Source organism: Haliotis asinina, chromosome 7 (assembly GCF_037392515.1).
Source record: "Haliotis asinina isolate JCU_RB_2024 chromosome 7, JCU_Hal_asi_v2, whole genome shotgun sequence".
NCBI lineage: Eukaryota > Metazoa > Mollusca > Gastropoda > Lepetellida > Haliotidae > Haliotis > Haliotis asinina.
In genome coordinates this window covers 20,294,449-20,310,891 of record NC_090286.1, presented here as the reverse complement: position 1 = coordinate 20,310,891, position 16,443 = coordinate 20,294,449, and the positions used below count along the sequence as shown (strand labels likewise).

At 36.9% G+C, this 16,443-nt stretch overlaps 1 protein-coding gene across 5 annotated transcripts in view; it reads left to right on the top strand.

The window, feature by feature from the left end:
* The window catches only part of LOC137290618 (otoferlin-like), a 177,030-nt gene that overhangs the window by 108,735 nt on the left and 51,852 nt on the right, over positions 1-16,443 (top strand). For all 5 annotated transcript variants that reach the window (XM_067821682.1, XM_067821680.1, XM_067821681.1 and 2 more), the window contains 3 exons: positions 3,811-3,945; positions 5,960-6,103; positions 6,529-6,656. In XM_067821682.1, coding sequence (XP_067677783.1) covers positions 3,811-3,945; positions 5,960-6,103; positions 6,529-6,656 — 407 coding nt within the window. The remainder of the gene's footprint in view (positions 1-3,810; positions 3,946-5,959; positions 6,104-6,528; positions 6,657-16,443) is intronic.

Genomic DNA, 16,443 nt, shown 5'->3' with positions numbered 1-16,443 from the left:
GTACTTACAACAGAAGAAAATGGCATTTTGTGATCTGTCAAAAGTATATGTTGATGAAAGATGTTTCTCCATTTGCTATTAATGTTAATTACTGTGAAGATCTCTTCAGTAGAACATGGTTATAACACGATTTAAACACACTGATGGTTAGAACAAACTTGTTCAATAGTCCTCAGCATACACACTGATGGTTAGAACAAACTTGTCAAACGCAAAGAGGTATTGGTCACTCCAGTACATATACAGATAACTGAGTTACTTCACCTACATTCAGTGGTGACTCAACACCAATACTAAAACACTGATGCTATTGTCTCACTGGTGGTAAGACGTAGTTAAACATAGTCACTGCTTCTATCACTGTCCACTTAATCCACACACAAGTCATCAGGTTGCATTTACAGATATTCTTTCACCAGCATTTAGAAGTGATACACGTGGAAGGTGAGAAGTTATGGATGTCAGCTTCTTAATGATAAAGGACACAATGTTTCCGAGTATATTCTACTTTTTCAACACTCACGTAATGAAGGAGTGAAAATACACATTATGTTCCCCATAATAATGATGGTGACATCACTAAACTCTCAACCATTCACCTCTAGATGTGTATTTCAAGCAGTATCTGGTTATATTGCTTAGAAACTGAACTTGCAATTACCATGGTGAGGGCTAACAGTGAACTACAAAAACGTAACAAACCACCTGGAAGTTTCTGTGAAATTTGTTATAACTATGTTTTACTGCAGTCTCTTCATCACATCCATCAACTATTGACTGGAAGGAGTAAACCTGATGCTGGATCTGTTAGAAGTTTGCATGAAAGAATATCAACTATAGTCTACTGTACAGGAAAATGCCTTAACTGATGATGGTTGTGAATGTGTAGAACATGATACCTGTGTGTTTGGCAGTTCTAATCATTTATATTATGAGCATAATCATATTCATAAACAGGCATCATATGTGATCCACATTTGTGGAATAGATGAGGTGTATAATTCTGCATGTGAATTGCCTCTTGTGTGCGAGGCATTCATGCATGTTTACACAGAGCACTTCAGGGCTGGCCAGGTAGATTTCGACCAGGGAAATGAAATGGTTTGGGATATGGTACGTATTTCAAACATACTAGCAGAATAAAGTAACTGTGCATTATTTCATGTTATGCCATATTTTAGTGCAAAATGATAATATGACTTGTTTTCGTTAATCACTGGTTAAATGTTGATAGGATAAGAATGAACTCTGTATGATTTGACTCCAGGCATCGTCACAAGCCCTTGGAGAGATGTGATTGCAAAAGTCTGTTGACAATTTCAGCATCATGTGTGTTTTGATTGGTGTTGATGCAGGTTTGACAACAACAAAGCACATATGACACTAAGCGATTGAAGATAGCTTAGGCAGTGATGTTCCACGTCGAAGCAATGATTGTTCCAATTCAGCTTAGTCAATGGCTGATCCTGGGTTTGACATAAATGTTGCTCTATTTCAACCCTAATATGTTCGATAGGGAACATGTCCTGAGAAACAGCAAGCAAGGAGAACGTTCTTCAGTCTCACAAAGAACATGTCCACAGACATTATCTTGCTGAAGGGCGAAGTAACGTCTCTGTCCTTGAATGAATGCCTTAACATGAGGCCCACTGATCTCATCTCTGTATTGCAGTCAGATTGCCACAGACAATGACAAGTTGTTTCGGACTTTGGAATGTGATGCTGTCCCATACCGTAACACTTTCCATACCAACCTGTTCATATTGATATTGAACACGCACATCAGCGTACCATTCACACCCCACACCCCACACCCCACACCCCACACCCCACACCCCACACCCCACCTCATGTTAACACCTATGCCATGCCATCTGAGGTGTCCAGAGGAAATCTTGATTGATTAGTGAACAAAACACTATCCTTGTCCTGTCTCATGTGCTATTGATGCTGACTGCACCAGACAAGATGTACCTGTCAGTGATGTTGAACAAAATTAGATGTACTGGCATTGAGGCTGGATGTTGTGCTCCGTTAATCACACCTGTACAGTCCTGGGACTGACTGGACCTGAGCCAGGAATGGTCCGAGGAAGTCATAATGGCAGTCTGGAATCAGCTGAATGTGGTTGTCTTGCTGACGTAGCATGGATGGCCGGTCCAATGGCCGGTCCTCTCATGTTGCCTTATTTTTGAAAACATCTCCACAGAGATGAGATCATGTCTTGATGGATACCAAAATATCTGGCCACATCATTTTGGGACATTCTGGGTTTCAGCACACCCATGGCATGGAGATACTGACTTTCTGTAACCCTTGACATGATGTACATGACGTTTAGGTCGAAATTAACATGTTTTCTGCAAAAGTGAAAGGTCAGAGAATAATGAATCATGCTTCAGTTTTCAATATCAGATGTGTGAACTTCAGATGCAAAAAGTATGCAGTGCACGTGCTGTGTGTGATACGCGACATCAAATTTCATGCAGTGTGGTTTGCTACAAGTTCATTTAGCTGTTAATTTTTATTTTATGCAATTTTATGTTATGCACAGGTACTTTTTCCAGTTAGTATTGTTCAGTGGGACAGCTATTTGTATGAAATAGGATACAAGTACAAAACACAAGTTTAACAGTCTTCAATATTTATTCTTGCATTTTCTCTCCAACTGAAAAATCTGTTAAGTGGAAACTTTGCATGGGTCCATTATACCTCATGCTTGTTGAGATCTGTGACTTTGTTGACTTCAAGTAATAATACCTTATCTCAGTTTTTGCTCTCGCAGTCCATGTGTATGGTCTTGACTCAACACATGTATAGCTATGTATTGTTAAAGGAGTCATTCACTTCTTTCTTCCACTGATATAATCTAGCATGTGGGGTGTGTCCATTGAGGAGTTTCCTGGCTGTGTTTGCATACCAACCATTTGTTATTATTCTACCGCATTTCACAAATTCAATGACTATATCTTGAGGTTTTTACAGTGGAAAATGCATTTGTTTGGATGGTATATTTAGAACTTGGAAGTCAGAGAGACCGGGTGAATGAAACTGAATGAAATGGATGATACTTCTTTAATTTAGAGCACAACATTTTGATACGAGTTCTTCACACTTGAAAACGATACAAGAACTTGTATCAAAACGATGTGTTCTAAATTAAAGATGTTGTCATCCATATATACTCCCTGACTTCCAACTTCTAAATGTGCCACCCAAAGAAAACCTTGTATACTTGTTCTGAGTGGAAAATACAAATGAAATATTTGATCATAGAAAAATACAAGCTCACCAAAGAGTACACATTACTAATATTCTTATGGTTAGGTTGTTATTATATATCCTTCTTTACCAAAGCACATCTTTTCTTTCCTATGCACTAATGTCAAACTGCATCACACTCATTGAGATACTGCAGAGGATTTTACAGACTCATCTCTTCTTCTGAGCATGAGTTGCTTCCCTTAGACTGTAATATGCTTTCTAGTGGAGTTGGGTTTCTAAATGTTTAATGCATCATTTTCAATGATCTTAATTGTTAACATTTGATTTGTATCAGTTAGTTGTAGTAGTTACAAGTTTCTCTACCACTGCATTATAAATGTAAGTATTTTGTCTCAGAGGGAGTTGCAATAAAAAGTGATCACTAGTTTCTGTGTAATGATCTTCTCCTGCATCATTAACACTTCTCTTGAACTGTAGGAGACTTTGCTACTTGGTGGATGTAACATCAGTGTATGTTGAGGAATCATGCCTCGCCAGTGATGATTGTCTTGTGACTTTTTGTTACGTTTAATTTACTTTTTCCAGGTCTTTCCCAATGAACTTGAGAATCAATCTGAGTATGAAGGATTCCGTGAATGGCTTCACACATTTGAGTTGTATCGTGGCAAAAAGACAGGAGATGAGGAAGCAGATGAGAGCAGAGTGGTCGGCAAGTTCAAGGTCAGATACAAAATTTCCAAAAGTTCCAGCATCATACCAACTCTGTGAGGTTTTTGCAGAATTTGTTTCCTAACAGTAAAAAAGGTGTTTAACAAACTATCATGAAGATATTGACACAGTTAAAAAGGGCACAGCCAGCTGTTCAAAAGACATGTGCACAAGTGCCGAGAAAGTTATATATTCATTAACCTGTGCTGTGTTGTCACCATGCTTCCTCGTACATCTGGCACTCCCTTTCTCCGCTGCCCTCTGTGTGTCAATATTTGTAATGATAGTTTGTTAAAGAACTTTTTTTATTTTAAGGAAGAATATTTTGCAAAAGCCTCACAGAGTTGGTATGATGTTATGATTATGATCAACGTTTCATTGTGTATGTTACGTTTATTAGTTTTCGAGCTAGACTGCAATTCATGAGTCCGCTTTTCAGCCAAACAGACTTGAGTAAGGATTTTCAGGTAAGTTGGGATAGGTAAATTATTGAAATATGAAAATAAGTAAATGATAAAATAAGACAATAGTAATGATGTAATATATAAAACAGTAAAGATGGATTGTATAATATTAAATTTTTTTTTTTTTATTTGGAATTAGGGAATTGTGTTGGTTCAAACATACTTATTTTTACCAGTGGTTGTTAAAATTTAGTAGTCATGTCACATAGATACATAATGATATAAAACAGATTTTTTTAATTTCCTGTTAATCTAAAGAGTCTACAGCATACATAACAATCAGATTGATGTTTCGCCGTCTATTGTTTTTTATTGAATTGAAAGAGATCATCCATTTTCCTCACTCTGATTCCTTGAATATATTTCCGGTTTTATATTCCTTTTGATACAAGAACAAGGATAGGAAAAAGTAGCCTTGAAAGTTGATTCATGGATAGGGAAAGTTTAGCCTGACATGAACTGTCCCTGGAAAAAGTTAAGCTCTGGGAAGGAAAGTTTGGCCAAGACTGGTTTACCGAGTGGGAAGTTTGGCCAAGGCTAGTTTACTCTGTGGAAAGTTTGGCCAAGACTAGTTTACCCTGTGGAAGGTTTAGCCAAGACTAGTTTACCCTGTGGAAGGTTTGGCCAAGACTAGTTTACCCTGTGGAAAGTTTGGCCAAGGGGAGAGTTTGGCCTGTTACACTGGATCTCCATGGAACATTTTGCGCAATCAGCTGCAAGTGTTCAACTTGGGAGTAAGATAATCGGTCCATTTTTCTATGGGCCAGTTCAGAGGGATTAGGAAATTATGGCTAAAAAAGACATTTTTACATTTTTGTGAGTGTGTCATACTGATTTTGTGAAACTCATGGAATAGGAATTTATATGTTACATAACTCATGTAAGCATTATGTATTACAAAAAGGCATATAAGCATTATGTATTATTAGTTAGTGCATAATTTCTTGCATGAGTTTTGCAAAATCAGTATGACACACATGCTAGTGATAAAATTTCTTTTCTCACTTGGAATGTGGAAAATGTTTACTGTTGTTTTTGTAAAGTCTCGATGACAAACAGGCTTGTATAATTATCTCTGTTTGTAAAATATCGTGACTAGAATCATGTTTCATATCACAGTACAGCGAAATCCTACAGCTTATGTGATCATTGGAAAAATATAACCAAGGAAAAAATGTAGTTTCATTCCTCAAACATGTTGGCAGACAGAGAATACAAATGTCAAATTCAATACTGAAAAGTCTTTTTCATGTTGCTCATCAATAAGAAATCCAGTGTTTATATTTAGTTCTAGGATAACTTCAGGAACAAATTTGTAAAAGGGTTACCTCCCTTTGTCCATCAAACTTTTAGTGTATGGTGATAATTATTTTATCATATGGCTGAGTCTTTTCACTTCCAGATAAGTGGATTGCTGTATTGTTGCACAATTCATACACTGGAATATAATGCTGAATTAATGTCTAATTGGGTACAGAAAATTATTGAAAAAACATATTTACTATGCAGTTTTTGCATGCAAATTGTACTGTGGTGGTGAGTATAAAGTGTGTTATTTTCAGGGTTCCCTGAAGATCTACAAATACCCCCTTCCACCCGACATAGAAGACACTACCATCACAGGAGGAGACCCTGCCTTTGGTTTGTTTCAGGGGCTGCCAAGCAATGACCCCATCAAAGTTCTGGTCAGGGTCTACATAGTGAAGGTTAGAGCAACTAGGATGTACAATTTACTCACTCTGTAAATGCATGGACCATTCTATTTACAAACAAACTCTGTTTCTCATGAAGTTGATCACTAAACTTCTGTCCTTCTGTTGGTCCAAAACTGCCAGACCTGTTTTGCTAAAGTTAAATTACTATATTTATGGTAGTTTCTCAGAGAAAATATGTCTTTTGATTATCGTTTGTAAGAAACTAAGTATAGTAAGCACTTAGAGTAATAGATAAAACCTAAAAAGTTCATTCACCTTGAGAATCACTGTAGGGTGTGTTCATGCTGTACCAACAATGTTGTTTCGAGAGACCTATGAAAAAGAAACTATTTTGATTTTGGCAGATTATTGTAGGTAAATAGTCTGCTATCTTTACACACACTGTGTTTAAAAGACTGGTTATGTATGTGTTTTAGGCCAATGACCTTCACCCTGCTGACATTAACGGCAAGGCTGATCCCTACCTGATCATTAAACTGGGCAAAACAACCATCAATGACAAAGAGAACTACATCTCGAAACAGCTGAATCCTGTCTTTGGAAAGTAAGTTCTTTGGAATACTGATTATGAATGTGATATATGAATACATTTATAGACTTGTGTTCCAGCTAGTCCTGGGTATTATATAATTTGCATGGTCTGGTTGGATGTTTTTGTCCACGGACAGATATTGGCCACCAGGACTGAAGGTTGGTCAAACCTGTGTCAGAACCTTCTTTGCAGCTTTTTTTGGTGGCAGTAATGTTGGTAGATATTATAGCAATTCACCTTTGTCAAAATGTATTGAATAGCACCACGTGTGGACAGAAGAAGTGGCATCAGCTGGTCATTCAGATGGAGGAGTGTCATGGTGCAGCAGTACTCTGCAATGTCCACTAATTATTGATGGTACAATTGGAGATCTGTGGAGAAGAGGTCACTGTGGTATTGACAGAGTTTACCTTTGCAATTGCTGATGCATTACTGCGGGACTTGTAAATGACTAAGACACTGTAATTAATGATACAAGCTTCATAGCATTATAAAGGTTTAGAACGTCATCATATGTTGTCAAAGCATATAGCAACATTCTTGATGTGATTGCAAAGCTTGAACTTCAGGTTACAAACAAGGGTAGAGGCCTTTAGACTGTCTTTAGAAATATCTTTATGTCACCTGATGCAGTCTCTACGTTGTTATGACTTCTTGCTGAGAAATGTTCACGTTATGTAACTTCACATCAGTTACTGTCAGTTTCACTATGGGTGACCCTTCTGCTGGTTCACATGATGATTGTCACTCACTCTCATCACCTATAGTAAACCAATGCCAGATCTCTTTGTTAAATACAATTGAGTGAGTTTAGTTTTATGCCGCACTCAGCAATATTCCAGCTATATGGCGGCGGTGTGTAAATATGAGCATTGATCTGCGCAATTGGGAACCAATGACATGTGCCAACCAAGTCAGCAAGCCTGACCACCCAATTCCGTTAGTCACCTCTTACGACAAGTATAGTCGCCTTTTATGGCAATCATGGGTTGCTGAAGGCCTATTCTACCCCGGGACCTTCACGGGTTGTTAAATACAAAATGTTGGGGGTTCTAACTTGGTGTACAACAGTGCTGCCATGAACTTGTTTTGGAATCAACATCTTATTGTTTCTTTTAATTGATGTGAAGAAAAGATGCTGACATGGCTGGATAAGTCTGTAGCCAAACCACCACTGATGTTGGAGTCATAACTTTCACTAGGCTTGTCTGTCTTCAACACTGGATTTCCATGATGTGCAAGGGCACGTGTGTGGCCCAGTGATGTATGACAATGGAACAGACATGGATGTAGAATAATTTAATGGTGACATCTGCCTAGTTGGAAGCTTGTTTTCTGCTTAGTCTTTTTCAAAATGGGTTATTGCCAGCTTCAGCAGCTCCTGGTACAGAAATGTACCCTAGACAAAGTCACAGTACAGTAACCTGATATACTAAACATTGGTTAAGTCCATATTCCACAATCGAGAGAACCGAAAACTTACGTAGTTGTTCCAGTCCACTGATTGCAAGTGTAGTTGTGTATTGAAATGCATTTAATACAACAGTTGTTACCGTTCCGATCAAGAAAAGGGTACATTGTGGAATGGATTGTGTAGTATGTTTCTGTCTTTTGCTGTTGAAACTGGGGTACATACCTGTGGTGCCCATGCTGACTATGACCCCTTTAGCCCTAGTTATCCCTAAGTATGCATACATGACTGCAGCAACAGCTGACCAAGGCAGGCAGTGGTTCCATATGAATTATGTCTGTCACTGGCCACAAGAATCAGCAATGACTGAAATATGACATTATCACACCCTGTTTTGCTCTGCATTGTGCTGTTTATCCACATACAGCAATAAACAAAATTAAGTATTCTTCTGTGGCAATGTCAATTGACATGAGTTCACCTCATCCCACTGTCATCACATCAGTTGTGTTACAAGTGCAACAAACAAGGTCATCATTTCAATTTTGTGTTTATTGATGGCAATATAACTTTCAGTTTTTATGACTGAAAACTCCCTGCCCCACTCATGTCCAGCCATGTCTTACAAGGCTCTTGTGGGTTGTTCTCTGTCAGGTGAGGGACTGAAGCATATCAGCTATAAACAGAAATACAAAGCAGACTTGCTGCTGTATGGGATTTAAATAATTACAGAAATGCTGTCAAAGCAATTTAATGTAGGCTTCCTTCAGAGACAATACTTTATTCCTCTTCACACAGGATAGCAATTTTAATGTTATAACAGTTTAATGTAATCCTTTGCTTTATTAAACTTCACATGAGACAGGGATAATAATGTTATAACTGTTCAGGATAAAATATGCTTTATTATACTTCACATGAAACAGAGGTATGAATGTTATAACAGTTCAGGATGAAAGTATGCTTTATTGTACTTCACATGCAGTAGAGATTTTAAAGTTCAGGATAAAACCAACTGTACAAACCTCATATCTAAGCAGAACTACCTATATTTCTTATGTAGATTTACTATGAGAATTTAGTATGGGTATTTCACATGATGGGCTGCAGTCTTTCATAACTGGCAAATCCTAGCTGTGTTGTAGAAGGTACCATAAAGAATGCCCAGCATCTTATGTACCTAACACTTCAGGTAACTGCATGTATTGATTCTATCATTTCTGAGACAGTCTGATAGATTTTATTCCAATGTACCAATAATGACAATCCTCCTTAGTGTAGTGGGTAGTTAAAGAAACAAGCTTGACCCTTGACTTTTGTCCATCATTTTAGATATTATTATCAGGGCATCTAGAAATGTTCTTATATTTCATTTCATTAGATGACATACAAAAAATATCTCTATGTCTCCAATTACAAATAAAAGTTAATTGCACAGGAGAATTTTCATAGGAGTCCGTGAGGTCAACCGAAGGTACTGACCCAAACGAGGACAATCAATACTTTTTAATCAAGCAATGTATCATTTTACATGTACAAAAACAATAATTCTGGTTGGCAACAGCTAGAATCTTTTCTGCCGGTACCATTCTGAGACTGGTTAGATTAATGAACTGTTTTATTCTATACACGCATCACACTGTTTGTGGTCATATTTAATCATAACACCAATACAATTATGGTGTTCTTCAAAGTAAAGAAAACACAGTAAAACAGTATTTTAATATGGCAACATTCCAATTAACAAAATGTCACATTTTGTAATAACATTGGTTCATGAAATAATATTTGATTGATTATGTTGGGTTTTTTTTTCTTTTGCCAAATGAACTATAAAAATTAAATACATAAATTAATTGTATATTGTTATTGTCAGTGTAACATCTGTTTGATTCAGTGTCTGTGTTCAGTGCTGAGAAAAGTGACTATTATCAGGGAGGCAGGTGAAGGTCAGAGGTGCCATTGACTGATAACCTTTCACCCTTTTTCCCACATCTTATCCCATTTTATGGGCGCACTGCTTTGATGTTCAAAGCTGCCATACTGTGAGAACGTTAAAGAGAATTAATTATCAGGGAAACAAAATGAAACTGTCTCTTAAAGATTTCATTCAAAGTGAGCATATCTTGCTTCATCACTGACCACTCCACGATGTGGACATCTAGGTGTATTGCGAACTAACCACCCCACTCCACCATGTGGACTTATGGGTTTATTGGCTACTGACTACTTCACCATGTAGACTTTGGGGTTTATTACCTACTGACCACCCTACCATGTGGAATTCAAGGTTTATTGGCTGCTGACCCCACTACCATGTGGACTTCAAGGTTTATTGGCCACTGACCACTCCACGATGTGGACTTACAGGTTGGGCTACAGACCTCCTCACCATGTGGACTTCAAGGTTTATTGGCTACTGACCCCACTACCATGTGAACTTCTGGGTTTATTGGGTACTGACCACTTCACCTTGTGGACTTCTGGGTTTATTGGCTATTGACCACCCCACCGATTTCAAATTTATTGGCTACTGACCCCACTACCACATGAACTTCAAGATTTATTGGCCACTGACCTTCTCACCATGTGAACTTCAAGATGTATTGGCTACTGACCACCCACCATGTGGATTTCAAATTTATTGGCTACTGATCCCACTCCACCATGTGGACTTCAAGGTTTATTGGCTACTGACCACCCCACCATGTGGATTTCAAGGTTTATTGGCTACTGACTACCATGTGGACTTCAATGTTTATTGGCTACAAACCTCCCCACCATGTGGACTTCAAGGTTTATTGGCTACTGACCCCACTACCATGTGGACGTCAGGGTTTATTGGTTACTGACCCCCTACCCCCCACCATGTGGGTCTCAGGGCTTGCCATATGTGGGAAATATGCTTGTTCCTCTTATTGAGACATTTCTGCAGAAGATTTCACACCAGTGATGTCATCAGTATATGATGCCATATAGGAGGTGAGCCAGATGCGTTGCTGTTACAGTAGATGATTAAAGTAGATGTGTATATCGCAGATAGATCTTATTAAACGTATGTCAGAATTCACATAGTTGTCATTTCCTGCCTAGACAATGAAGACCTACATGGCACACAGGTATGACACATCATTCATGTATAATACTAGTTGTCATGATCACCTAGTGTTTTTAGTCTTTTGGCTACTGATTAGGAATAGCTGATAATCCTTTACATTATTTAACAAAGACATATACTTTCCATACCAAACTCCAAAACTGATGATTTCCAATAACCCCATAGAGAAATCTCTTGTTTTTTATTGTTTTGATACTACCAATACTATATCTTCACTCAGATGAATGCAATAATTCTTTCTTAAAATATTATGATTATTCAGATCCATGTACAGTAATCCTGTATGAATACAACTTGTACTCAAGCCCTACAATTCACTTTTCTGTGTCCCAAGTAGATTTTTCAGTGAGTTACTTAACATGTTTCATGACAGATGTCCAACCAGTTTCAACATTGCAACACATGCCATATTGATTTGTTTCATAAGAGGATTGGATTAGTCATGATTAGTCAAGTATCATTCTAAAAGGAATTTTTTAAATATTCAAAATAGTTCAAGTGAAAAGACATATGCCCATAAGCATAGTATTGATGTCCATGTACATCCCTGTACACCTGATCACTGACTACCCTTTCCCTGTAAAGCACTGACGGCAAGTATCATGTTGATCTGGGACTACTTCAGTGTATACCCATATCATGTAGCAGTTGCATCAGATAACACAATATTCTTTAAATGATGAGAAAGACACAATGCTATTTCATTCTTTTCCTGAATACATTTCGTTATATCCAACACATCCATTGTTCATCGTGTGTAAATAAAACCGCCCTGTAGAAACTTGAGAAAGTATGTTCATTAGGTTTTTAGAACAGAAAACATGGTGTACGATGACACGACATTTTGTCATAATCACAGTAAGCAGAAAGAACAAACTGAAAAAAAGCAAAACAGGGATATATTACAAGGATAAAAACTACACATTTACAGATTTCTTAATACGTTTCTATGGTATTTTACATGTAAGCATGGAGTAATCAAATACTATATGGATCTGATTGTCACTTAATGAGACAACATGCTTTGTAGTATTTTCTTCTTTTACATTGCAAGTTGATTCAAAAGATTCTGTTATCCGTCTACTACCGACATTTCTTTTACAAACTAATGTTTACAGGAACACATGCAATAATTATTTGTTTCATTTTGGGGAACAGTTAATATTTTTGATTTATGGATATTTTTTGAAACTGAAACTGATTTATTGTTCATAATGTGTACGGAATAATGCTTCTGATTTATTTCTTAAAATCTAATTATTACTTTCATCACGTTAATGCAAGTTACTATAGTGTAGCTAATCATGATTTAATGAAATCTCCTTTGGTATATGCTTGCATTAATCATTTCAATGAATAGATATATTACAGATTGCAATAAAGAACGTGAATGACATGTCCTGCCTGTCACAGATGCAGATTTGATTAGGGTTTTCAAATATTTATGACTTCCCTCAAGAAATTTATGACTCTCATATAAAAAAAAATCTATATTTTGAACAGTGATGTTTCTTTAAAAAATCAAGCATTTCACACTGTGGGTGCTGTGGACATCTATTGTGTTGAAATTTAAGGAAAAGAGTTTACAAGTCAGAAAGAATTTTGGAATGGAATGATACCTTGATTTTATGATTTCATACAGTTAGTATTTCCATCATTATTTCATTTTTGATCACTCCTATGAGTTTCATGGCCTGGCGACATGAATATATGTTTTCTCATCAAGGTTTATACACAGTGTCCTAATGTGACAAACACCCAGAAGCTGTTAGCCTTGTTCAGGCAAGCACAAACAGCTGTGATCACAGGAGCACTTTAAATTCTGAATGTCAAATGATGCATACCTGCAAAAATTATTTGAATGAACTTATTTAACTAAAGTATTTTTTCATATCATATTTCATTGATTTTAGAATCCAGATTTTATATGTGCTGCTGTGTGCTGTGACCACACAGATTTGTGCATCAATTCATTCTACTTTATTGTACACACAGTCCACGCCGTGGGAGACCAACCAATGTATTGGTGCGATTTAGATGACATAATGATCAGCAATTTTAACTTTATTGAAAGTGTCTTCCGCTTGAATTCATCAAACTAGAATTCTTCATCATTAATATAAAAAAAATTAGCAAACCAAAACTTATTTTGCCTGGGATATAACATTGGTGGTTATGTAGCACCTAGTAATTATGTCAGCAGTGTTAGCACACAGACATACTTATTGATATGAACATCATGATTCTGTTTTGAAAGTTCGTTGGAACATGAGTTATCCATGTATTTTGAATCTGTATTGTTAACAAAAGCAAATAGTGTTTCTGTCATGCTTTAAATCTTTATTTACCAAAACATGAAAAGTCACTGTGGTTTATTTTACTGTGTGCAACTGTTGTGCCAGTGCTTATGTGTAGTGCTTGACTATGAGACTTTGTCGTACGTACACCCAGACATATGTTGTATTGTATGCCTACTTTGTACCTGGTTTGGTTAAAGCAGTCATCAATATAGGACTTGTTCAGGCATGCTTGGCAGCTTTCATACATTTATTTTATTGCAAAAACCTATTTTTCATGACAGTCTATTTATTTTTCATAGGAAGCAAAGTTTGTTTGGTGTTATGTTTTTCTTGTTTAGGTAGAGCTGTCAAAATGGCTCCTTACTAATTAAACTGGGTTAGCATGGGAAACTAGATACTCAGCTTGAAATGTTTGTGTATGAAGCGTAAGGTCTGACCAGCAGAACATAAGCTTGCTACAACAGCTGGTGTATTAACAATAATTATTTCAGCAAGAGGAAACTATGTCCTGAAAGTTGGAGTTATTATGTTGATGAGAGATTGCCAACAAAACAGCTTCAAAAATGTGCATGATTGGTTTAATACTGAGCAGCTCAGCTTTGACAAATTGTTCTGAGTTTGTTCCTTGAGGATCTTGCTATGCTGGGCAAATTCCATAGGTCTTATCTGCAAGCAGCAGTGACTTACAGGATACATGAAGGCTTAATTTGTGGAAAACAAAGCTAATGAGATTATGCAAGAAATTTGTTTTGTAGCAGTACTTTGGGTGAACTTGGGTTGATATAGTTCACACAACATTTTGTGTGTTGGCAGATGTTGCTTAGAACACTTCACAAATGTACCATCTCACAGTGGATGACCTCTGGACGGAAGCAGGAGTAATCATGCGACATTAAATACTGGTATAGCTAACAGACACTTAGTAACTGGTATGGCAATTTTTTTTCTATGAAACTTTGAAATCAGTTTTCTTAATTTTGCAAAAAAATCAATTTCTTTGTCATTGTTAAACAGCTGAAACAAAGTACACCCTCTTACACTAAGTGTTGATCCCAAAATATTTTCATAGAATTCTTTACTTGGACAATTAACCTTTTTTCTTAGTTATATTAAATATGTCAGCAATTTTTGTCCTATGTATTTGTCTTGATAATCGTGAGCTTTTGAGATTTGATTGACAAGGATAAAGTAAGAAGTTATTATTTATTTATGTTGAATATTCATGATGGTATCTGCTGTACATGCCAGAGGTCATCAGGAGCATTCACAATGAACATCAGGTTTCTTTCAAGACACAGATTAAAGACACAGGACACCTGGGTAATAAATTAAGCATCTGGGACCTTCATTATTCACGTTACATGCCTTATTGGAGGAATACTATGATATTAAACTCTGTGCTTAGTAATTATTGACTTCAAGCTAGGGTTCAGATTAAAAACAAAACTTGGTTAATACGTTGTGATTGTGATAAGAAAATACAACCTTAAAAGTGTTAGTGAACACATCTGTGAAATGAGATAGTCAGAAATGTGGATCTTCTCTATCTGAGACTTCACATCCATGCTATCACAATGCAGAGGAATGCTGTAAAGGTTTTGACATTGAGCCTCATTTCTTGTTTCACAGACATGCCCAGGAAATGTTAACATACACATAGTCTCTATCGGTGAAAATCCATTGTTAAGTATGTGCAGCAGTTTATTTAAATAACTCGAAAATGGAGTTATTATTTTGAAATTTGCCAAATGAAAGACAAATGTACATCATGTTTTAAACAATGGAGGTTTTTCTCTGACATTTATTAATCTTATGAAAGTCAGTTTCTAATGAACAGTGGCTGGAAATTACAGGAAATATATTCTTCAGAAGTCAGGGCACACAGCTAATTCAATGGAGGGGACATGTCTTTTTGAAACTTGAAAGAAAATTGAGGAAACTGATTTCTGTTCTGCATACAGTATTGTTTGATTGTATTTGATTCTCATCAAGGTGATGTCACTCACTCACACAATAGTGGTCTTATCACTTGGTTCTCACAAGAAGAAATGTTTGAGAAGTTAAGAAATGACAAAAGACAAACCATGTAAAATAATGTTCTTTAGTAGTGATTCTTTTCATGACAGTCAAATAGGAATTGTCTCTACTATTGTCTCAGTCATCAAACTGTAACATGCTGGGTTTCTTTCAGGGATTACATGAATGCATGTTTTGTTGGTACACACATCCTCCATGATGTGTGTCATGACACAGATCACACATATGAATCACACATAGTCCAGGTGTCTGTAATATGTATCACTCATAGTGCAGGTTTCTGTAATAAATATCACTTAGTGCAGAATAAATTGTCTGTAATATGAATCACTCATAGTGCAAGTGTCTATGATACATATCACACAGTGCAGGTGTCTATAACAGACTGCACGTAGTGCAGGTGTCTGTGATACAGATGATGCAGTGCAGGTGTCTGTGATACAAATTGCACATAGTGCAGGTGTCTATTATATATAAATACAGGTCGCACACAGTGCAGGTGCCTGTGATATCAATCAGGCATGGTACAGGTGTCTGTCATGCAAATCACATGAAATGCAGGTGTCTTTGACACGTATCACACATTGTATAGGTGTCTGTCAAATGTGACTCGTAGTGCAGGTGTCTGCGATACAGATCACACACTGTGCAGGTATCTGTGATGTAGATCACACGTAGTGCCGTTGTCTGTAATGCAGATCGCACATAGTGCAGGTGTCTGTGAGTTTTGGTGTGTATGAAATGTCACAGATAATCAGTCAGGAGAAATTTTCATCTGACTTCTTTTCATGTCTGTCTGTCTGTTCTTCACTCATGTTCTTTCAGTATATCAAGTTGAAAATTTGTAACCAGTGGGTTTTCTTTCATGGCATCTTCCTCCTTGCATTAGCATTTGTCCTGACAGTGTTTGTTATAAGCTACTTAACAGTTCCT